The sequence below is a fragment of the Oncorhynchus gorbuscha genome, linkage group LG01, assembly GCF_021184085.1.
Source record: "Oncorhynchus gorbuscha isolate QuinsamMale2020 ecotype Even-year linkage group LG01, OgorEven_v1.0, whole genome shotgun sequence".
In the NCBI taxonomy this organism is placed as follows: domain Eukaryota; kingdom Metazoa; phylum Chordata; class Actinopteri; order Salmoniformes; family Salmonidae; genus Oncorhynchus; species Oncorhynchus gorbuscha.
The window spans coordinates 519,168-544,500 of record NC_060173.1 but is presented as its reverse complement, the minus strand read 5'-3'; the positions used below and the strand labels follow the sequence as shown (position 1 = coordinate 544,500).

The 25,333-nt window shown below is 43.5% G+C and overlaps 1 protein-coding gene across 1 annotated transcript in view; it reads right to left on the bottom strand.

Annotated features, from left to right (window-relative positions):
• Positions 1-25,333, bottom strand: part of LOC124037801 (transient receptor potential cation channel subfamily M member 1-like) — a 126,447-nt gene that overhangs the window by 88,686 nt on the left and 12,428 nt on the right. Inside the window, 1 exon segment of the mRNA XM_046352914.1 lies at positions 7,047-7,123. Coding sequence (XP_046208870.1) covers positions 7,047-7,123 — 77 coding nt within the window.

The window sequence follows — 25,333 nt, the reverse complement described above, 5'->3', positions numbered from 1 at the left end:
AACAACTGCCCGAGTTACACCAGGAACGCACCATCCCACCATCAGTGCTCAGACTGTCCGCAATAGGCTGAGAGAGGCTGGACGGAGTGCTTGTAGGCCTTTTGTAAGGCAGGTCCACACCAGACATCACCGGCAACAACGTCGCTGGACCAGACAGGACTCGCAAAAAGTGCTCTTCACTGATGAGTCGCAAGTTTTGTCTCAGCAGGGAGGGGTGATGGTCGGATTTGCGTTAATCGTCGAAGGAATGAGCATTACACCGTGGCCTGTACTCTGGAGCAGGATCGATTTGGAGGTTGGGGATCCGTCATGGTCTGGGGCGGTGTGCCACAGCATCATCGGACTGAGCTTGTCGTCATTGCAGGCAATATCATCACTGTCGGTTACAGGGAAGATGTCCTCCTCCCTCATGTGGTACCCTTCCTGCAGGCTCATCCTGACATGATCCTCTAGAATGACAATGCCACCAGCCATACTGCTCGTTCTGTGCATGATTTCCAGTTCTGCCATGGCCCAGCGAAGAGCCCGGATCTCAATTCCATTGAGCACGTCTGGGACCTGTTGGATTAGAGTGTGAGGGCAAGGGCCATTCCCCCCCCCAGAAATGTCCGGGAACTTGCAGGTGCCTTGGTGGAAGAGTGGGGTAACAGCTCACAGCAAGAACTGGCTAATCTTGTGCAGTCCATGAGGAGGAGATGCAGTACTTAATGCAGCTGGTGGCCACACCAGATACTGACTGGTACTTTTGATTTTGACCCCCCCCCCCCCCCCTTTCTTTAGGGACATATTTTTCCATTTATGTTAGTCACATGTCTGTGGAACTTGTTCAGTTTGTCTCAGTTGCTGAATCTTGTTATTTTCGTACAAATATTTACACATGTTAAATTTGCTGAAAATGAACACAAAAGACCGTGAGAGGACGTTTATTTTTTCTGAGTTTAGTATATATATAAGATGGAAGTAGAAGCCGAAGTGTGGGTTTGGGGAAAATAATGAAGTAGAGTATATTTTTTTAAATATTGCTTTTATATACACTACCGGTCAAGTTTATAACACCTACTCATTCAAGGTTTTTTAAATAATAGTGAAGACATCAACACTTTGAAATAACACATATGGCATCATGTAGTATCCAAAAAGGTGTTAAAATAGTCCAATAGCCACCCTTTGCCTTGATGACAGCTTTGCACACTCTTAGCATTCTCTCAACCGAGCAAGGTAGTCACCCGGAAGGCATTTCATTTAACAGGTATGCCTTGTTACAAGTTCATTTGTGGAATTTCTTTCCTTCTTAATGCGTTTTAGCCAATCAATTGTGTTGCGACAAAGTAGGGGTGGTATAGACACTACGGGCAGTTTATAATGGTGTGTATAGAAGGTATAGACAGTATATCAAGGTGTGTGTGTGTCTAGACAGTATATAATTGTTGGTATAGACAATATATAATGGTGGGTATAGACTGTATATAATGGTGTGTATATACAATATAGACCCTATATAATGAAGTGTATAGACAGTATATAATAGTGTTTATAGACTGTATGGATTGTATATAATGGTGTGTATAGACAGCAAATGCTGTATATAATGGTGTGGACAGACAGTATATCATGGTGTGTATATAATGTTGTGTACAGACATTATATAGTGGTGTGTATAGACCATACATAGTGGTGTGTGTAGACAGTATAAAATGTTCTGTATAGACAGTTTAAAGCAGTATGTATCAACAGAATTTAATGGTGTGTATAGACATTATAGACTGTGTATGTGTATGTATATGTATATATGGTATAGACATGCAATGGTGGGTATAGAAAGTGTATAATAGTGTGTATAGACAGTGTAGACATCATGGTGTGTTTCGTCAGTATAGAGAGTATTTAATAGTGTGGACAGTATATACTAGTGTGTATATACGGTATATAATGATGTGCATAGGAAGTATATAGTGACCTGTGTAGACAGTATATAATGGTGTATATAGACAGTATATAATGGTGTATATAGACAGTATATAATGGTGTATATAGACAGTATATAATGGTGTATATAGACAGAATATAATGGTGTGTATATACGGTATATAATAGTCAGTATAGATGGTATATTACAGTGTATATACTGTATATAATGGTGTGTGTGTGTATAGACAGTGTATATAATGGTGTGTATAGACATCATGGACAGTATATAATGGTGTAAAGAGACAGTGTATAATGGTGTGTATATACGGTATATAATGGTGTGTATATACGGTATATTACGGTGTGTATAGACGGAATAGACAGTATATAATAATGTGTGTGTATAGACTGTATATAATGGTGTGTATAGACAGCATGGACATTATATAATGGTGTAAAGAGGAGGCTTAATCAAGCTAGTCGTCTTGACTACTTACTTATGCCATTCTCTACGCCACCAAAAGTTTAAAAAGTGACTGAACTCCTCTCTACTTAACTACAGAAATAGGACGACGTGTAAGTGTTGGTCACGCCCTGGCCTTAGTTATCTTTGTTTTCTTTTATATTTTGGGTGTGACAGGGTGTGACATGGGTATTGTCTAATCTTAGCAATTTCTTCTTAGCTAGCTACATAGCCGTCTTTGTATCAAAGATAATTGCGTAATTATCGTATTTCGGCGTCCTAACGTAGTCTACACTGCCATCTGCCCAGCAGCTAGCCAGCTAGCAAACGTCCACCGTCTACCGAATAGCAGCACTGTAAACTATTACACTCAACTGAACGACTTGATTAGTGTAGTGTTAGCTAGCTACATAGTTGTCTTTGCTGTCTTCGTATCCAAGATAATTGTGTAGTTTAGAGTGTGTAGTCTTAGAGTGATTATCTTAATTTACCAAGGTTAGCTGGCCAGCTATTTGTCGTCCTTAACGTAGGAGACACTGCTAGCTAGCCAACAGCTAGCCAATGTCTACCGAATAAAACTCAACAACCCGGTCGCATTCCGCTTCGCTCCACAGGTAGTATCACATTTTCATTTCATTTCATTACAGTACAACGGTTTGATTTGTTTGATCGTAGCTAGCTACATAGCTAGCTACATAGCCGTCTTTGTATCAAAGATAATTGTGTAGTCTAGAGCGATTTTCTAGGTTAGCTAGCCAGCTATTGTTCTTTTAACGCAACGTAACATAATCAACACTGCTAGCTAGCCAGCTAGCCCCCGAATAGCAGCACTGTAGAAACTATTACACTCAACGACTTGATTAGTGTAGTGTCAACAACGCAGCCACTGCCAGCTAGCCTACAAAGTCAACAATGCAGCCACTGCCAGCTAGCCTACTTCAGCAGTACTGTATCATTTTAATCATTTTAGTCAATAAGATTCTTGCTACGTAAGCTTAACTTTCTGAACATTCGAGACGTGTAGTCCACTTGTCATTCTAATCTCCTTTGCATTAGCGTAGCCTCTTCTGTAGCCTGTCAACTATGTGTCTGTCTATCCCTGTTCTCTCCTCTCTGCACAGACCATACAAACGCTCCACACCGCGTGGCCGCGGCCACCCTAATCTGGTGGTCCCAGCGCGCACGACCCACGTGGAGTTCCAGGTCTCCGGTAGCCTCTGGAACTGCCGATCTGCGGCCAACAAGGCAGAGTTCATCTCAGCCTATGCCTCCCTCCAGTCCCTCTACTTCTTGGCACTGACGGAAACATGGATCACCACAGATAACACTGCTACTCCTACTGTTCTCTCTTCGTCCGCCCACGTGTTCTCGCACACCCCGAGAGCTTCTGGTCAGCGGGGTGGTGGCACCGGGATCCTCATCTCTCCCAAGTGGTCATTCTCTCTTTCTCCCCTTACCCATCTGTCTATCGCCTCCTTTGAATTCCATGCTGTCACAGTTACCAGCCCTTTCAAGCTTAACATCCTTATCATTTATCGCCCTCCAGGTTCCCTCTGAGAGTTCATCAATGAGCTTGATGCCTTGATAAGCTCCTTTCCTGAGGACGGCTCACCTCTCACAGTTCTGGGCGACTTTAACCTCCCCACGTCTACCTTTGACTCATTCCTCTCTGCCTCCTTCTTTCCACTCCTCTCCTCTCCTCTCCTCTCCACTCCTCTCCTCTTTTGACCTCACCCTCTCACCTTCCCCCCCTACTCACAAGGCAGGCAATACGCTCGACCTCATCTTTACTAGATGCTGTTCTTCCACTAACCTCATTGCAACTCCCCTCCAAGTCTCCGACCACTACCTTGTATCCTTTTCCCTCTCGCTCTCATCCAACACTTCCCACTCTGCCCCTACTCTGATGGTATCGCGCCGTCCCAACCTCCGCTCTCTCTCCCCCGCTACTCTCTCCTCTTCCATCCGATCATCTCTTCCCTCTGCTCAAACCTTCTCCAACCTATCTCCTGATTCTGCCTCCTCAACCCTCCTCTCCTCCCTCTCTGCATCCTTTGACTCTCTATGTCCCCTATCCTCCAGGCCGGCTCGGTCCTCCCCTCCCGCTCCGTGGCTCGACGACTCATTGCGAGCTCACAGAACAGGGCTCCGGGCAGCCGAGCGGAAATGGAGGAAAACTCGCCTCCCTGCGGACCTGGCATCCTTTCACTCCCTCCTCTACATTTTCCTCTTCTGTCTCTGCTGCTAAAGCCACTTTCTACCACTCTAAATTCCAAGCATCTGCCTCTAACCCTAGGAAGCTCTTTGCCACCTTCTCCACCCTCCTGAATCCTCCTCCCTCTCTGCAGATGACTTCGTCAACCATTTTGAAAAGAAGGTCGACGACATCCGATCCTCGTTTGCTAAGTCAAACGGCTCCGCACTGCTAAAGCTAACTCTCTCTCCTCTGCTCTCATCCTTCTAGACCTATCGGCTGCCTTCGATACTGTGAACCATCAGATCCTCCTCTCCACCCTCTCCGAGTTGGGTATCTCCGGCGCGGCCCACGCCTGGATTGCGTCCTACCTGACAGGTCGCTCCTACCAGGTGGCGTGGCGAGAATCTGTCTCCTCACCACGCGCTCTCACCACTGGTGTCCCCCAGGGCTCTGTTCTAGGCCCTCTCCTATTCTCGCTATACACCAAGTCACTTGGCTCTGTCATAACCTCACATGGTCTCTCCTATCATTGCTATGCAGACGACACACAATTAATCTTCTCCTTTCCCCCTTCTGATGACCAGGTGGCGAATCGCATCTCTGCATGTCTGGCAGACATATCAGTGTGGATGATGGATCACCACCTCAAACTGAACCTCGGCATGACTGAGCTGCTCTTCCTCCCGGGGAAGGACTGCCCGTTCCATGATCTCACCATCACGGTTGACAACTCCATTGTGTCCTCCTCCCAGAGCGCTAAGAACCTTGGCGTGATCCTGGACAACACCCTGTCGTTCTCAACTAACATCAAGGCGGTGGCCCGTTCCTGTAGGTTCATGCTCTACAACATCCGCAGAGTACGACCCTGCCTCACACAGGAAGCGGCGCAGGTCCTAATCCAGGCACTTGTCATCTCCCGTCTGGATTACTGCAACTCGCTGTTGGCTGGGCTCCCTGCCTGTGCCATTAAACCCCTACAACTCATCCAGAACGCCGCAGCCCGTCTGGTGTTCAACCTTCCCAAGTTCTCTCACGTCACCCCGCTCCTCCACTCTCTCCACTGGCTTCCAGTTGAAGCTCGCATCCGCTACAAGACCATGGTGCTTGCCTACGGAGCTGTGAGGGGAACGGCACGGCACCTCAGTACCTCCAGGCCCTACACCCAAACAAGGGCACTGCGTTCATCCACCTCTGGCCTGCTCGCCTCCCTACCACTGAGGAAGTACAGTTCCCGCTCAGCCCAGTCAAAACTGTTCGCTGCTCTGGCCCCCCAATGGTGGAACAAACTCCCTCACGACGCCAGGACAGCGGAGTCAATCACCACCTTCCGGAGACACCTGAAACCCCACCTCATTAAGGAATACCTAGGATAGGATAAAGTTATCCTTCTCACCCCCCTTAAAAGATTTAGATGCACTATTGTAAAGTGGCTGTTCCACTGGATGTCATAAGGTGAATGCACCAATTTGTAAGTCGCTCTGGATAAGAGCGTCTGCTAAATGACTTAAATGTAATGTAATGTAAATGTAAAGAGACAGTGTATATATAATGGTATGTATATATGGTATATAATGGTGTGTATAGATGGAATATTAGTGTGTATAGATGGTATAGACTGTATATAATGGTATATAATGGTGTAAAGAGACAGTGTATATAATGGTGTGTATATATGGTATTTAATAGTCTGTATAGATGGAATATTAGTGTGTATAGATGGTATAGACAGTATATAATGGTGTGTATAGACAGTATGGACAGTATATAATGGTGTAAATAGACAGTGTATATATAATGGTGTGTATATACGGTATATAATAGTCTGTATAGATGGTATATTACAGTGTATATACTGTATATAATGGTGTGTGTGTATAGACAGTGTATATAATGGTGTGTATAGACATCATGGACAGTATATAATGGTGTAAAGAGACAGTGTATATAATGGTGTGTATATACGGTATATAATGGTGTGTATATACGGTATATAATGGTGTGTATATAATGGTGTGTATATACGGTATATAATGGTGTGTATATACGGTATATAATGGTGTGTATATACGGTATATAATGGTGTGTATATACGGTATATAATGGTGTGTATATACGGTATATAATGGTGTATAGACGGTATAGACACTATATAATGGTGTGTATAGACAGTATATAATGGTGTGTATATACAGAATGGACAGTAATGGTGTGCACCTCCTCCTTCCCTCTCCACCCTCCATCCCCATCTTCCCTAAATCTTCCTTCCACCCCCTCCATACCCCCTCCCCCACCCTCCATCACCCCTTCAGCCCTTTCCTTCACCATCTACCCTTCATCTCCAATCCACCCCTCCATCTCACCTACATTTCCCCTCCATCTCCTCTTCATGCCTTTCCATCTCTAATCCACCCCCTCTCCCCCCTCCCCAACACCTTTGACCTCCCCACCATAATGTGTGTGTATGTCAGTTCATCTTACCTTGTAGGGTCCTTGCTGGGGAATATGTGAATACATTCTCTCTTCTGAAAGATCCTCTCGATCCACGCTTTCTGGGCCTGAAAGAAGGTAGAAACATGTCAGTGATCGTCATAATGTACAGAAGCAAGACTCAACAGAACTACAAGGCCTGAAGCAAGTAGAAACCGAGGGAATGTATACAACTGTGTCATCATAGCGTCTTGTTCCTTCTCCTCTTTCCTTTAAATTCTTGTTAAATCTAACTGCACTGTCCGATTTACAGTGGCAATTACATTAAAATAATACCATGCTATTGTTTGAAGAGTGTACACTTCTGATCTTGAAAATGTATTAATAAACCAATTAGCCACATTTGAGCAGTCTTGATACAACATTTTGAACAGAAATGCAATGGTTCATTGGATTTGTCTAAAGCTTTGCATGTACACTGCTGCCATCCAGTGGCCAAAATCTAAATAGTGCCTAATCTGGAATAATACATTATGGCCTTTCTCTTGCATTTCAAAGATGATGCGTCACGTTCGTTGAATGGAGGAGACCAACGCGCAGCGTGATGAACACATGTTACTTTAATGACGACAAATACAAGCTACAAAAACAACAAAACGACCGTGAAGCTAAATATAGTCCTGACACAGGCAACTAACACATAGACAATAACCCACGAAATACCCAAAGAAGATGGCTGCCTAAATATGGTTCCCAATCAGAGACACCGATAAACAGCTGCCTCTAATTGAGAACCAATCTAGGCAAACAGACAAACATAAACACCTAGATGGTAAGCAACCCCATAAACCTAAAAAAAACCTAGACAGTACAAAAATGCATACATCACCTATGTCACACCCTGACTTAACCAAAACAATAAAGAAAACAAAGAATACTAAGGTCAGGGTGTGACATGGTGGAACAAAAAAACAAACAAAATGCGTGTTTTTTACTTGTATCATTTTGACCAGACCTAATGTGTTATAAAGCTCCGCCTTATCTCAGTTCACTGGTCACGATGGCAACACCCACCCGTAGCACGCGCTCCAGCAGGTGTATCTCACTGATCATCCCTAAAGCCAACACCTCATTTGGCCGCCTTTCGTTCCAGTTCTCTGCTGCCTTTGACTGGAACGAATTGCAGAAATCACTGGAGTTGGAGACTTATCTCCCTCACCAACTTCAGACATCTGCTATCTGAGCAGCTAACCGATCGCTGTACATAGTCTATCGGTAAATAGCCCACCCATTTTTACCTACCTCATCCCCATACTGTTTATATTTATTTACTTTTCTGCTCTTTTGCACACCAATATCTCTACCTGTACATGACCATCTGATCATTTATCACTCCAGTGTTAATCTGCAAAATTGTAATTATTCGCCTACCTCCTCATGCCTTTTGCACACAATGTATATAGACTCTCTTTTTTTTCTACTGTGTTATTGACTTGTTAATTGTCTACTCCAGGTGTAACTCTGTCTGTTCACACTGCTATGCTTTATCTTGTCCAGTTCGCAGTTGTAAATGAGAACTTGTTCTCAACTAGCCTACCTGGTTAAATAAAGGTGTTCTCAACTAGCCTACCTGGTTAAATACAGGTGAAATAAATAAAAAAACATAAAAAAATATTCTCCTACATGAATTTCACATTTCCACAAACCTCAGCGTTTCCTTTCAAATGGTATCAAGAATATGCATATCCTTTCTTCAGGTCCTGAGCTACAGGCCGTTCTATTTGGGTATGTCATTTTAGGAGGAAATGGAAAAAAAAGGGTCCGCTCCTTTTAACACTGATTCACATGAAGGGTTTAGTGTACAGTAGTGTGGTGGCTACTAGACCAGGCAGACTGATGAAGCTGAGATCTGACAACTCATAGCCCTTTACTAATACCTAATGCCCATTAACGCAAGATACCAGCTTTTAGCCAAGTTTCACTATCCAGAACCTTCTAAATCCTCTTAGCTCTGAGGCTGATAAAGGCTGATCATCATAATCCAGACAATTCTACGGACGGCTGAGGGACTAGGGGAAGTAGGTGGTGCAGGACGGAGAAAACCCACCAAACATATCGCTAGTTATTTACAGGTTCTAGCTGTAGAACCATGTCTCATTCTGTTGAGGAAAGTATATTTTAAACCTAGATTATGAACTGATTATGTACAAAATGACCAGTTTCTGTGGTTTTACTGTGTATAGGTATGTGTTTGGGTAAAATTATTATTTTTTGTTTTATTCTATAAACTACTGGCAACATTTCTCCCAAATTCCAAATAAAAATGTCATTTAGAGCATTTATTTGCAGAAAATGACACTGGTCAAAGTTTAAAAATTAAAAGAAAAATAACAACACAATACTAACGTTTAAACAGGAATAGTTCAGAAATCAACATTTGGTGGAATAACCCTGATTTTCAATCACAGCTTTCATGCGTCTTGACATGCCCTCCACCAGCCTTTCACATTGATGCTGGGTGACTTAATGCCACTCCTGGCACAAAGATTCAAGCAGCTGGGCTGTGTTTGATGGCTTGTCTATCCATCTTCCTCTTGATCACATTCCAGGGGTTTTCAATGGGGCTCAGGTCAGGAGATTGGGCTGGCCATGACAGGGTATTGATCTGGTGGTCCTCCATCCACACCTTGATTGACCTGGCTGTGTGGCATGGAGCATTTTCCTGCTGTAAAAACCCATCCTCAGAGTTGGGGAACATTGTCAGAGCAGAAGGAAGCATGTTTTCTTCCAGGACAACTTTGTACATGGCTTGATTCATGTGTCTTTCACAAAGACAAATATGCCCAATTCCAGCCTTGCTGAAGCAACCCCAGATCATCACCAATCCTCCACCAAATTACACAGTGGGTGCGAGACACTGTGGCTTGTAGGCCTCTCCAGGTCTCGCACCCACTGTGAAATTTGGACCTGCATGTCTTGTGTTATAACTGTCTGTCTGTCAGCCCTAGAAACCGACCCGGAGTCTAGCAGCAGTAGTATGTATTATAGAATGGATGAGGCTGGTTTGAAGGGTAGATAGAAGGGTCAGTACAGGAGGCTGGTTTGAAGGGTAGATAGAAGGGTCAGAAGAGGAGGCTGGTTTGAAGGGTAGATAGAAGGGTCAGTAGAGGAGGCTGGTTTGAAGGGTAGATAGAAGGGTCAGAAGAGGAGGCTGGTTTGAAGGGTAGATAGAAGGGTCAGAAGAGGAGGCTGGTTTGAAGGGTAGATAGAAGGGTCAGTGGATAAAGGAAAGATGTCTTAATGACGTCATAACATGGCATGACTTGTTATGTCTGTGGTTATTAGATCAAACCAGTACCCAGCCTGACTCTCTGTTTGTCTTATTAGTACATAGCAAATCAAACAACATACCAGTACCCAGTCTGACTCTGACCCTTGTTATTTCAATTGAGAGGAGAGCCAATGAAATTCACTCAAACAAGAGCACTGCTCTGTCTCGATAGGTCACGTCGTGCTGTGAGATCGACTGATGTGGTTCCAGAGAACTGGGCTAAAATAACATCCTTCAAAGTTGTGCACTATATATGGAATAGAATGCTATTTGGGACATAGAAGACGTGATCTGTCTGTCAAGGTCAGGGTTGATGCTGAAGCCCAATGGCTCATGTATCATATCTCCCATAGAGGGCTGGATACATGAGACAGCACTGTCCATGTTTGGCCAAAACACATGTTCAGCTGCAGTAGTTTCAGAAGAATCCACTGTACTAAATCACCCCTATTGCTAAAAATCCAATTGTTGGATTATTTTTAATCCATTATTTTTAATCCAACAAAACCAAAATAAATCGTCCAGAATTGTATTACTTGCCATTAACAAAATTATTTTAAAAATCAGGCAAAGTATAGTACTAATGCTCCCACAATTTAAGTGCCCTTTCCAGCCAGATTATTTTACGGTCCAAGAATCACAGCCTTTGCTAAAACACCACGAGACATCACAGAGTTTCCATCTTCAAGCAAAGACATACAATTACCTTTCACATACAGTGCCTTGCGAAAGTATTCGGCCCCCTTGAACTTTGCGACCTTTTGCCACATTTCAGGCTTCAAACATAAAGATATAAAACTGTATTTTTTTGTGAAGAATCAACAACAAGTGGGACACAATCATGAAGTGGAACGACATTTATTGGATATTTCAAACTTTTTTAACAAATCAAAAACTGAAAAATTGGGCGTATATGAACATTTGAACATCTTGGCCATGTTCTGTTATAATCTCCACCCGGCACAGCCAGAAGAGGACTGGCCACCCCACATATGCGCTCTCTAATTCTCTCTCTCTTTCTCTCTCTCGGAGGACCTGAGCCCTAGAACCGTGCCCCAGGACCACCTGACATGATGACTCCTTGCTGTCCCCAGTCCACCTGACTGTGCTGCTGCTCCAGTTTCAACTGTTCTGCCTTATTATTATTCGACCATGCTGGTCATTTATGAACATTTGAACATCTTGGCCATGTTCTGTTATAATCTCCACCCAGCACAGCCAGAAGAGGACTGGCCACCCCACATAGCCTGGTTCCTCTCTAGGTTTCTTCCTAGGTTTTGGCCTTTCTAGGGAGTTTTTCCTAGCCACCGTGCTTCGACACCTGCATTGCTTGCTGTTTGGGGTTTTAGGCTGGGTTTCTGTACAGCACTTTGAGATATCAGCTGAGGGTACGAAGGGCTATAAAAATACATTTGATTTGATCTGCTCCAACAAAACAAGCCTCTGCTACTGAATTTCATATTTACAATAATGTTAAATTAATTTTAGTCTTAAAACCATCTCAACTACATCTGCTTAATAAATCCTCTTGGGGATAGGGGGAATAATTTTTTCCCCTCGCTGTTCCCTGAATAGTCTTTGCGAAAGGATATTTCATAGGAAGCTATTTTCAGTTCCTACCACTTCCACTGGATGTCACCAGTCTTTGGAATTTGGTTGAGGTTATTCCTTTGTGCAATGAAGAAGTAGGCCAACTCAGAACTGGGGACACTTTTGTGAGTTGCGCAAGACGTGAGAAGCAGCGCTGGTTTGTTTTCTTGTATTGAATACGGATTGCCCCGTCTACAATTTGATCAATTATTAACGTTTAAAAATACCTAAAGTTGTATTACAAAAGTAGTTTGAAATATTTTGGCAAAATTTCTAGGCAACTTTAGAAATATTTTGTAGTGACGTTGCGTTTTTTGTAAGCTGTTTTTTCTGGATCAAATGCTCCAAATAAATTGACATTTTGGATTTATATGGACGGAATTAATCGAACAAAAGGACCAATTGTGATGTTTATGGGACATATTGGAGTGCCAACAAAAGAAGCTCGTCAAAGGTAATGCATTTTTATATTTTATTTCAGTGTTTTGTGTAGCACCTGCATGGTTGAAATATGCTATCTCCTTTGTTCACTGCTGGTGCAGATGGTGCAGGCTATCAGATAATAGCTTCTTATGCTTTCGCCGAAAAGCATTTTTAAAGTCTGACATGTTGGCTGGATTCACAACGAGTGTAGCTTTAATTGAGTATCTTACATGTGTGATTTAATGAAAGTTAGAATTTTATAGCATTTTATTTGAATCTGGCGCTCTGCATTTTCCCTGGTAATTGGCCAGTTGAGACATTTGTGTCTCGCCTATCCCTAAGAGGTGTTAAATACCGATTATATGAATAATAGGCATATCATTATAATCTGCTCCATCAAGTCTGTATGAGTCCTGCAATGTGGAGCAACGTAATGTATATAGCCAAGTTATTACCTGGTGCCCGCGTATATAGCCAAGTTATTACCTGGTGCCCGTGTATATAGCCAAGTTATTACCTGGTACCCGTGTATATAGCCAAGTTATTACCCGGATGCTCATGTATATAACCAAGTTATTACCTGGTGCCCGTGTATATAGCCAAGTTATTACCTGGTACCCGTGTATATAGCCAAGTTATTACCTGGTGCCCGTGTATATAACCAAGTTATTACCTGGTGCCCGTGTATATAGCCAAGTTATTACCTGGTGCCCGTGTATATAGCCAAGTTATTACCTGGTGCCCGTGTATATAGCCAAGTTATTACCTGGTGCCCGTGTATATAGCCAAGTTATTACCTGGTGCCCATGTATATAGCCAAGTTATTACCTGGTGCCCGTGTATATAGCCAAGTTATTACCTGGTGCCCGTGTATATAGCCAAGTTATTACCTGGTGCCCGTGTATATAGCCAAGTTATTACCTGGTGCCCGTGTATATAGCCAAGTTATTACCTGGTGCCCGTGTATATAGCCAAGTTATTACCTGGTGCCTGTGTATATAGCCAAGTTATTACCTGGTGCCTGTGTATATAGCCAAGTTATTACCTGGTGCCCGTGTATATAGCCAAGTTATTACCTGGTGCCCGTGTATATAGCCAAGTTATTACCTGGTGCCCGTGTATATAGCCAAGTTATTACCTGGTGCCCGTGTATATAGCCAAGTTATTACCTGGTGCCCGTGTATATAGCCACCTGGTGCCCGTGTATATAGCCAAGTTATTACCTGGTGCCCGTGTATATAGCCAAGTTATTACCTGGTGCCCGTGTATATAGCCAAGTTATTACCTGGTGCCCGTGTATATAGCCAAGTTATTACCTGGTGCCCGTGTATATAGCCAAGTTATTACCTGGTGCCCGTGCCAAGTATATAGCCAAGTTATTACCTGGTGCCCGTGTATATAGCCAAGTTATTACCTGGTGCCCGTGTATATAGCCAAGTTATTACCTGGTGCCCGTGTATATAGCCAAGTTATTACCTGGTGCCCGTGTATATAGCCTGGTGCCCGTGTAAGTTATTACCTGGTGCCCGTGTATATAGCCAAGTTATTACCTGGTGCCCGTGTATATAGCCAAGTTATTACCTGGTGCCCGTGTATATAGCCAAGTTATTACCTGGTGCCCGTGTATATAGCCAAGTTATTACCTGGTGCCCGTGTATATAGCCAAGTTATTACCTGGTGCCCGTGTATATAGCCAAGTTATTACCTGGTGCCCGTGTATATAGCCAAGTTATTACCTGGTGCCCGTGTATATAGCCAAGTTATTACCTGGTGCCCGTGTATATAGCCAAGTTATTACCTGGTGCCCGTGTATATAGCCAAGTTATTACCTGGTGCCCGTGTATATAGCCAAGTTATTACCTGGTGCCCGTGTATATAGCCAAGTTATTACCTGGTGCCCGTGTATATAGCCAAGTTATTACCTGGTGCCCGTGTATATAGCCAAGTTATTACCTGGTGCCCGTGTATATAGCCAAGTTATTACCTGGTGCCCGTGTATATAGCCAAGTTATTACCTGGTGCCCGTGTATATAGCCAAGTTATTACCTGGTGCCCGTGTATATAGCCAAGTTATTACCTGGTGCCCGTGTATATAGCCCGTGTATAGCCAAGTTATTACCTGGTGCCCGTGTATATAGCCAAGTTATTACCTGGTGCCCGTGTATATAGCCAAGTTATTACCTGGTGCCCGTGTATATAGCCAAGTTATTACCTGGTGCCCGTGTATATAGCCAAGTTATTACCTGGTGCCCGTGTATATAGCCAAGTTATTACCTGGTGCCCGTGTATATAGCCAAGTTATTACCTGGTGCCCGTGTATATAGCCAAGTTATTACCTGGTGCCCGTGTATATAGCCAAGTTATTACCTGGTGCCCGTGTATATAGCCAAGTTATTACCTGGTGCCCGTGTATATAGCCAAGTTACCTGGTGCCCGTGTATATAGCCAAGTTATTACCTGGTGCCCGTGTATATAGCCAAGTTATTACCTGGTGCCCGTGTATATAGCCAAGTTATTACCTGGTGCCCGTGTATATAGCCAAGTTATTACCTGGTGCCCGTGTATATAGCCAAGTTATTACCTGGTGCCCGTGTATATAGCCAAGTTATTACCTGGTGCCCGTGTATATAGCCAAGTTATTACCTGGTGCCCGTGTATATAGCCAAGTTATTACCTGGTGCCCGTGTATATAGCCAAGTTATTACCTGGTGCCCGTGTATATAGCCAAGTTATTACCTGGTGCCCGTGTATATAGCCAAGTTATTACCTGGTGCCCGTGTATATAGCCAAGTTATTACCTGGTGCCCGTGTATATAGCCAAGTTATTACCTGGTGCCCGTGTATATAGCCAAGTTATTACCTGGTGCCCGTGTATATAGCCAAGTTATTACCTGGTGCCCGTGTATATAGCCAAGTTATTACCTGGTGCCCGTGTATATAGCCAAGTTATTACCTGGTGCCCGTGTATATAGCCAAGTTATTACCTGGTGCCCGTGTATATAGCCAAGTTATTACCTGGTGCCCATGTATATAGCCAAGTTATTACCTGGTGCCCGTGTATATAGCCAAGTTATTACCTGGTGCCCGTGTATATAGCCAAGTTATTACCTGGTGCCCGTGTATATAACCAAGTTATTACCTGGTGCCCGTGTATATAGCCAAGTTATTAGCTGGTGCCCGTGTATATAGCCAAGTTATTACCTGGTGCCCGTGTATATAGCCAAGTTATTACCTGGTGCCCGTGTATATAACCAAGTTATTACCTGGTGCCCGTGTATATAGCCAAGTTATTAGCTGGTGCCCGTGTATATAGCCAAGTTATTACCTGGTGCCCGTGTATATGCCAAGTTATTACCTGGTGCCCGTGTATATAGCCAAGTTATTACCTGGTGCCCGTGTATATAGCCAAGTTATTACCTGGTGCCCGTGTATATAGCCAAGTTATTACCTGGTGCCCGTGTATATAGCCAAGTTATTACCTGGTGCCCGTGTATATAGCCAAGTTATTACCTGGTGCCCGTGTATATAGCCAAGTTATTACCTGGTGCCCGTGTATATAGCCAAGTTATTACCTGGTGCCCGTGTATATAGCCAAGTTATTACCTGGTGCCCATGTATATAGCCAAGTTATTACCTGGTGCCCGTGTATATAGCCAAGTTATTACCTGGTGCCCGTGTATATAACCAAGTTATTACCTGGTGCCCGTGTATATAGCCAAGTTATTACCTGGTGCCCGTGTATATAGCCAAGTTATTACCTGGTGCCCGTGTATATAGCCAAGTTATTACCTGGTGCCCGTGTATATAGCCAAGTTATTACCTGGTGCCCGTGTATATAGCCAAGTTATCGTTACTCATCGTGTATCTATTATTACATGTATTATTGTGTGTAATTACGATTATCTTTCTAGTATTTCTCTATTTTCTTTCTCTCTGCATTGTTGGGAAGACAATAAGCATTTCACTGTTAGTCCAGACTTGCTGTTTACGATGCCTGTGATGAATCAAATTGGATTTGAGTTACCGGACAGTATGTATTCATGTCTGGGGAAAGCAGTTCTACGAGGGGAATCTCTCACGCTCTTTCACCGCTCTTTCACGCTCTCTCTCGCTCTCTCCCTCACGCTCTCTTCCCCCCTTTCCCCGTTGTCTCTCTCTCCAGTACAGCAGTAAAATCCCTGGTAATGGTCCAGTGTGACCACCAGAGGCGGCAGACTGATTCTTTCTAATGGCTGCTGCACTCCTGTGATTAAGTCACTCTGAAATGTGCTTGAAAGCAGATCGCTATATATCACGGTTTGTGTGCCAGTACAGTACGGTAACAGTACGGTTTCACTATCTTTATATTTAAGAAAATAATAAAAACACATCACCCTTTAAACAATTAACTCTTTATTTTGCCTTAAGACAAATAAAACATTCCATTCAGAAAAATGGCAGCATGACTGACTAGGCCTGATTTCTGTCTCTACTGTGGGAAATCAAGGGGAGAAAAACATAAAAAATGACAAAGTGCAACATCAAGTCAGCTACCTATTCCTTTACATAGTGAACCGTCACAGAGAGGTAGCTTTGAGTTACTGTGGAGATCCAGCTGTCAGTGGAGAGAGCTAGATGGGGTGTCTGTGTCAATTCCTTTTCAATTTTTCTCCGTGGTGTTTCATAGAGTTTGGGAATTACTGCTGAAATGTGTGCTGGGGAGACATTGTAACCATTTTTTTTCATCAGGTGACGAAATCCCGGCAAATCTTTGGCTATGAATACTCCCACTGCTTTCGTTATTTATTTATGTTTTTCTGAATTTGTAGCAAATTGCTGTTGGAAGGCTGCAGCGAGAGATTGTTGTGTTTTCCCTAAGGAGTTGACTCCTTGCTCCACCTGCAAGGGATACTGGTCGGTGATGGCCAAGTCAATGACACACCCTGTTTAGAAGTGTTTCCAGTAGCCGACAGTGGCAAAGCAATGCTTGCAGAATCTACTTTGTTTACCCCAACCGACCAGACTCTCAACCTCCCATCTCTTCAATGTCCTTAAGGTGGCTTGCCAGGCTGGGAGATTCTTTCACATTTCTTACCCTCGTCATTGTATTAAACGCTGAATACAAAATGTTCCAACACTGCAGCTTTGAAAGACTGCGGTACCTGTTCATATGTGCTTCTCTCGGTCTCACTAGCACTTGCCATTGTCACGTTGGAGCTGAGAGAATATTTGTTTTTAGTTTATCCTCTCGTCATGGGTCCCATGGGCCCATCTCCTACTGAGATATAATTGCAAGTCGTCCATAGTTTTTTTTAGGGGAGGGGGTTGCAATCACTGCGGTTGCCACATTTTGAGACTTTGCTATGAAGTAAAGTTTGTCAGCGCTCAGGAGCCCCCTAACGGGCAGGGGCCCCAAGCAGTTGCCTGCCTTGCCTGTTCACAAGCTACGTATCTGGTTCTATGGATCTGAATGTACAAAGTGTGTGTAGTCTGCAGCGCAATAAGCAAGATTTGGAAATTATAGGAAAATAAAAGGCTTGTCGTAATTCCGCTCACAAACCCCTCTTACGCTACTGCTACTCTCTGTTCATCATATATGCATAGTCACTTTAACCATATCTACATGTACATACTACCTCAATCAGCCTGACTAACCAGTGTCTGTATGTAGCCTCACTACTTTTATAGCCTCGCTACTGTATATAGCCTGTCTTTTTACTGTTGTTTCACTTCTTTACCTACCTATTGTTCACCTAATACCTTTTTTGCACTATTGGTTAGAGCCTGTAAGTCAGTATTTCACTGTAAGGATACAGTGATTAGTTACAGTAGACATCACCTCCCCTAGTGTCTTGTCGCTCAGTTGGTAGAGACGGCCTACAGGGAGGAGGTGAGGGCCCTTGGAGTGTGGTGTCAGGAAAATAACCTCACACTCAACGTCAACAAAACTAAGGAGATGATTGTGGACTTCAGGAAACAGCAGAGGGAACACCCCCCTATCCACATCGATGGAACAGTAGTGGAGAGGGTAGCTAGTTTTAAGTTCCTCGGCATACACATCACAGACAAACTGAATTGGTCCACTCACACTGACAGCGTCGTGAAGAAGGCGCAGCAGCGCCTATTCAACCTCAGGAGGCTGAAGAAATTTGGCTTGTCACCAAAAGCACTCACAAACTTCTACAGATGCACAATCGAGAGCATCCTGGCGGGCTGTATCACCGCCTGGTACGGCAACTGCTCCGCCCTCAACCGTAAGGCTCTCCAGAGGGTAGTGAGGACTGCACAACGCATCACCGGGGGCAAACTACCTGCCCTCCAGGACACCTACACCACCCGTTGTTACAGGAAGGCCATAAAGATCATCAAGGACATCAACCACCCGAACCACTGCCTGTTCACCCCGCTATCATCCAGAAGGCGAGGTCAGTACAGGTGCATCAAAGCTGGGACCGAGAGACTGAAAAACAGCTTCTATCTCAAGGCCATCAGACTGTTAAATAGCCACCACTAACATTGAGTGGCTGCTGCCAACACACTGTCATTGACACTGACCCAACTCCAGCCATTTAATAATGGGAATTGATGGGAAATGATGTAAATATATCACTAGCCACTTTAAACAATGCTACCTTATATAATGTTACTTACCCTACATTATTCATCTCATATACATATGTATATACTGTACTCTACAACATCGACTGCATCCTTATGTAACACATGTATCACTAGCCACTTTAACTATGCCACTTTGTTTACTTTGTCTACATACTCATCTCATATGTATATACTGTACTCGATACCATCTACTGTATGCTGCTCTGTACCATCACTCATTCATATATCCTTATGTACATGTTCCTTATCCCCTTACACTGTGTATAAGACAGTAGTTTTGGAATTGTTAGTTAGATTACTTGTTGGTTATCACTGCATTGTCGGAACTAGAAGCACAAGCATTTCGCTACACTCGCATTAACATCTGCTAACCATGTGTATGTGACAAATAAAATTTGATTTGATTTGATTTGATTTGTTGGGTTTGATTACCACTGGGGCCATCCATATGATAAAAAGCATCTAGTAAATGGCATACATATATTATTATCTTTGTTACAAATATCAACATTGATATTAGAGTAGATAGCGGCAGGTAGCCTAGTGGTTAGAGCATTGGACTAGTAACTGAAAGGCTGCAAGATCGAATCCCCGAGCTGACAAGGTAAAAATCTGTTGTTCTGCCCCTGAACAGGCAGTTAACCCACTATTCCTAAGATGTCATTAAGAATTTGTTCTTAACTGACTTGCCTAGTTAAATAAAGGTAAGATAAAAATGTAAGGTTTATCCTTACAATACAGTAACTATGCACACATTAAACTTGTTTTGCAGCCCAGCTGCTCAAATAAAGAGAGACAGAGGAGAGAATACAGCCCAGCTGCTCAAATGAAAATGTCTGACATTGTGACCGTTAATCCTGGATTGTGTTTTTTCAGACATTGTGCAGAGTTTTTATTACATTAGGTCATGACATCTAGTTTTGGTGCCAGGAGATGCCTGCATGTATATTCATGATGTGCTGTAGCCTACTATATGTAGAGGAAGTATTGCTGTAACTGTTCCTGTACTGTAGTATAGTCATGATTTACTATATGTAGAGAAAGTAGTGATGAATGTACTGTGTCTGTAAATAGGGTAACTTTCCTGGGGTTTGCACGCTACTTTTAATCTGTGGATACCAGAGTCAGGGGAACGAGTTGGTACTAGAGTACTGTTTTCTCAGCACCATCAAGATAGGAAGCTGAATTTAATCCAGGTATACTTCTCCTCGCTGGGGTCCACATCCAAATCCTAATAGGCTTTATGATATGCTGTAAATCAAATCAAATCAAATCACATTTATTTATATATCCCTTCGTACATCAGCTGATATCTCAAAGTGCTGTACAGAAACCCAGCCTAAAACCCCAAACAGCAAGCAATGCAGGTGTAGAAGCACGGTGGCTAGGAAAAACTCCCTAGAAAGGCCAAAACCTAGGAAGAAACCTAGAGAGGAACGAGGCTATGTGGGGTGGCCAGTCCTCTTCTGGCTGTGCTGGGTGGAGATTATAACAGAACATGGCCAAGATGTTCAAATGTTCATAAATGACCAGCATGGTCGAATAATAGTAAGGCAGAACAGTTGAAACTGGAGCAGCAGCATGGCCAGGTGGACTGGGGACAGCAAGGAGTCATCATGTCAGGTAGTCCTGGGGCATGGTCCTAGGGCTCAGGTCATTAGGATGATTTCTGATGCATTTCTGACTTTTCACCACATGCTCAATAAATTTGACAAATATGATTTAAAATATATATATATATATATATACATTCATCAGCAAATATTTTTTGGATTCCCTCCAGATATCCTGAGATAGGCATGTGTGGACATCTTGTTTTAGAGACTAAATGTTCATCTTTAAATGTTTCCTATCAAAACATCCAAGAGGATCATAATGGGACCTTCCTGGACTATGATCAGTTTCCCCCACTGCACCCCTCTACTACACAGAACCAGGAAATGGCTGCTCCTTGTTCTACTCAAGGTGAGCTTAATTTTGTTATTTTTTAAACTGCTCTTGTGCCTTCTTCACCACACTATCTGTGTGTGTGGACCATTTCAGTTTGTAGGTGATATGCACACCGAGTAACGTAAAATGTTCCACCTGCTCCACTGCTGTCCCGTGGATGTGGATAGAGGGGTGCTCCCTTTGCTGTTTCCTGAAGTCAACGATCATCTCCTTTGTTTTCCTGACATTGAGTGAGAAGTTATTTTCCTGACACCACACTCCGAGGGCCCTCACCTCCCCCTTGTAGGCTGTCTCGTTGTTGTTGGTAATCAATCCTAACAGTGTTGTGCCGTCTGCAAACTTGATGATTTAGTTGGAGGCGTGCATGGCCACGCAGACGTCGGTAAAAAGGAAGTCCAGTACCCAGTTGCACAAGGCGGGGTCGAGACCCAGGGTCTCGAGCTTAACGATGAGTTTGGAGGGTACTATGTTGTTGAATGCTGAGATGTAGTCAATGAACAGAATTCTTACATAGGTATTCCTCTTGTCCAGATGGGTTAGGGCAGTGTGCAGTGTTATGGTGATTGCATCGTCTGTGGACCTATTGGGGTTGTAAGCAAATTTGAAGTGGGTCTAGGGTGCCTGGTAAGCTGGAGGCGATATGATCCTTAACTAGTCTCTCAAAGCACTTCATGATGACAGAAGTGAGTGCTACAGGGCGAAAGTAATTTAGTTCAGTTACCTTGGATTTCTTTGGAACAGGAACATGTTGAAGCATGTGGGGACAGCAGACTGTGATAGGGATTGATTGAATATGTCCATAAACACACCAGCTAGCTTGTCTGCGCATACTATGAGGACGCGGCTAGGGATATCGTCTGGGCCGGCAGCATTGCGAGGTTCACATTTGCATGTTTTACTGACGTCGGAAACAGAAAAGGAGAGCCCCACAGTCTTTGGTAGCGGGATGCATCAGTGGCACTGTATTGTCCTCAAAGAAGTTGTTTAATTTGTCTGCAAGCAAGACATGTCTACAACGGGGCTGGTTTTCTTTTTGTAATCTGTAGGGTAGCCTAGTGGTTAGAGCGTTGGACTAGTAACCGGAAGGTTGCAAGTTCAAACCCCCTAGCTGACAAGGTACAAATCTGTCGTTCTGCCCCTGAACAGGCAGTTAACCCACTGTTCCTAGGCTGTCATTGAAAATAAGAATTTGTTCTTAACTGACTTGCCTAGTTAAATAAAGGTAAAATAAAAAATTTAAAAAATTAAAATTGTCTGTAGACCCTGCCACATACGTCTTGTGTTTGCGCCGTTGAATTGCGACTCCACTTTGTGTCTATACTGGCACTTTGCTTGTTTGATTGACTTATGGAGCGAATAACTACACTGTATTCAGCCATATTCCCAGTCGCCTTGCCATGATTAAATTCAGTGGTAAGTACTTTCAGTTTTGAGCAAATGCTGCCATCAACCCACGGTTTCTGGTTAGGGAAGGTTTTAGTATTCACAGTGGTTGCAACATCTCCTATTCCCTTCCTTATATAAACTCGCTCACGTACATGTCAGTGTTGTTCTCTGAGGCTACCCGGAACATATCCCAGTCCATGTGATTTAAGCAATCTTGAAGCGTGGAATCCAATTGGCTACGAGTCTATTACACCTCTGTGGGTGTAAGATTCAATGACAATTTTGATACCTTCTGGAAACAAAGCTCAAATATTAACGAGGATGGGATCCACCCAAATCAGTTGCATTATAAGGCTGCAATGAGACAGTGACTTATCATTGTCCCAATCCCAGCACATTTATTCTTTACCATTGTGTCGCTGAGTTATCATAATGCTTCAGCAAATGTACATTATCCCAGGGGCGTTGGAAGACACAATGCAAGAAACCTAATTTATGTCCCTCTTACAACCCTGAATTCCTGTACTGATCGTACAGCTAGTGTATGCAGTAATCATATGCTTATGAACCAGAGTTATACTGTTAGCGCTGAGGTGGTGTGCCCACTGTGTGCAGCTCAACCTGCACTAACATAAATAACCTGAGCATGTCTACCTCTGCTAAGCTTCCCAGTAAAGCAAGAAAAACAATCAAGACAGAAAAGTATTATAAATCGCCCACGTTAACATATGTGGCTTAAGAAACAAGGTTCATAAAATCAATAATTTGCTAGTAACAGATGACATTCATTTTCTGACAGTCTATGAAACTCACTCAGCATTAGCACTCACTGGACTCACCTGGACTCACTCCTGACACCATCACTATGAGCATTAGCGCTCACTGGACTCACTCCTGACACCATCACTATGAGCATTAGCGCTCACTGGACTCACTCCTGACACCATCACTATGAGCATTAGCGCTCACTGGACTCACTCCTGACACCATCACTATGAGCATTAGCGCTCACTGGACTCACTCCTGACACCATCACTATGAGCATTAGCGCTCACTGGACTCACTCCTGACACCATCACTATGAGCATTAGCACTCACTGGACTCACCTAGACTCACTCCTGACACCATCACTATGAGCATTAGCGCTCACTGGACTCACTCCTGACACAATCACTATGAGCATTAGCACTCGCTGGACTCACCTAGACTCACTCCTGACACCATCACTATGAGCATTAGCGCTCACTGGACTCACTCCTGACACCATCACTATGAGCATTAGCACTCACTGGACTCACCTAGACTCACTCCTGACACCATCACTATGAGAATTAGCACTCCCTGGATTCACCTAGACTCACTCCTGACACCATCACTATGAGCATTAGCGCTCACTGGACTCACCTGGACTCACTCCTGACACCATCACTATGAGCATTAGCGCTCACTGGACTCACTCCTGACACCATCACTATGAGCATTAGCGCTCACTGGACTCACCTGGACTCACTCCTGACACCATCACTATGAGCATTAGCGCTCACTGGACTCACCTGGACTCACTCCTGACACCATCACTATGAGCATTAGCGCTCACAGGACTCACTCCTGACACCATCACTATGAGCATTAGCGCTCACTGGACTCACCTGGACTCACTCCTGACACCATCACTATGAGCATTAGCGCTCACTGGACTCACTCCTGACACCATCACTATGAGCATTAGCGCTCACTGGACTCACTCCTGACACCATCACTATGAGCATTGCGCTCACTGGACTCACCTGGACTCACCTGGACTCACTCCTGACACCATCACTATGAGCATTATAGCGCTCACTGGACTCACTCCTGACACCATCACTATGAGCATTAGCGCTCACTGGACTCACTCCTGACACCATCACTATGAGCATTGCGCTCACTGGACTCCTCTGGACTCCTTCACTTTGTTGATTGCCTACCCTATTTCTGTCTGCTCCTCAGTCTGTTCCCTGTGTCAGCATTGATGTCGTTATTTTTCCAGACGCTGTTCCTGTCCTGTTTCATGTCCGTTATTCATTAAATGTTCTCCTGTACCTGCTTCTCGTCTAACAGCCTTGATCCTTACAACAGGAATGAAATCATCAACATGTACTGATCACAATTTTCACTAATGCTTCAGAAGTCTGTTTGATAGCATTATCCAAATCCATAAGCTGTAGTCATCACAATATAAAAGCCATATCTAGGAAAACAAAGGGTTCCAATGTCTGGGCCAAGTATCATTTATAAGAGGTCATACAATATGTTTTGTAGTGATTCCTATGTTGTTGATGTAAAGAATATTTGTTGGTCCGTGGTGTGTAATGAGGAGCAACCAGACGCTGCTGGTCTGTGGTGTGTAATGAGGAGCAACCAGACGCTGCTGGTCTGTGGTGTGTAATGAGGAGCAACCAGACGCTGCTGGTCTGTGGTGTGTAATGAGGAGCAACCAGACGCTGCTGGTCTGTGGTGTGTAATGAGGAGCAACCAGACGCTGTTGGTCTGTGGTGTGTAATGAGGAGCAACCAGACGCTGCTGGTCTGTGGTGTGTAATGAGGAGAAATCAGATGCTGCACTCGACACATTTATGAAATTGTTTATCCTAGTTACTAATAAGCACAAACCCATTAAGAGAATGACAGTAAAAACTGTTAAATACCTCTGGATTGATGAAAAATTTAAAAATTGTACGATTGAGATGGATGAGGCAAAATAAATGGCAAATAGGTCTCTGTACAACCGACTGGCAAACGTCCTGAAAATTATTGAGAAATCATGTGACTAAACTGAATAAAAAGAAGAAACTACACTATGAAACATAGATAAGTTACAAAGAATGATAGTAAAAAAAGTTGAGCACCTTAAATGACATTTTTGCCAAAAAGGAAAACTGCTCTCCATCATTCATTGAATCAGATGGCTCATTCATAACAAAACTCACTGATATTGCCAACTACTTCAATGATTTATTAATTGGCAAGATTAGCAAATTCAGGCATGACATGCAAGCAACAAACGCTGACACCACAT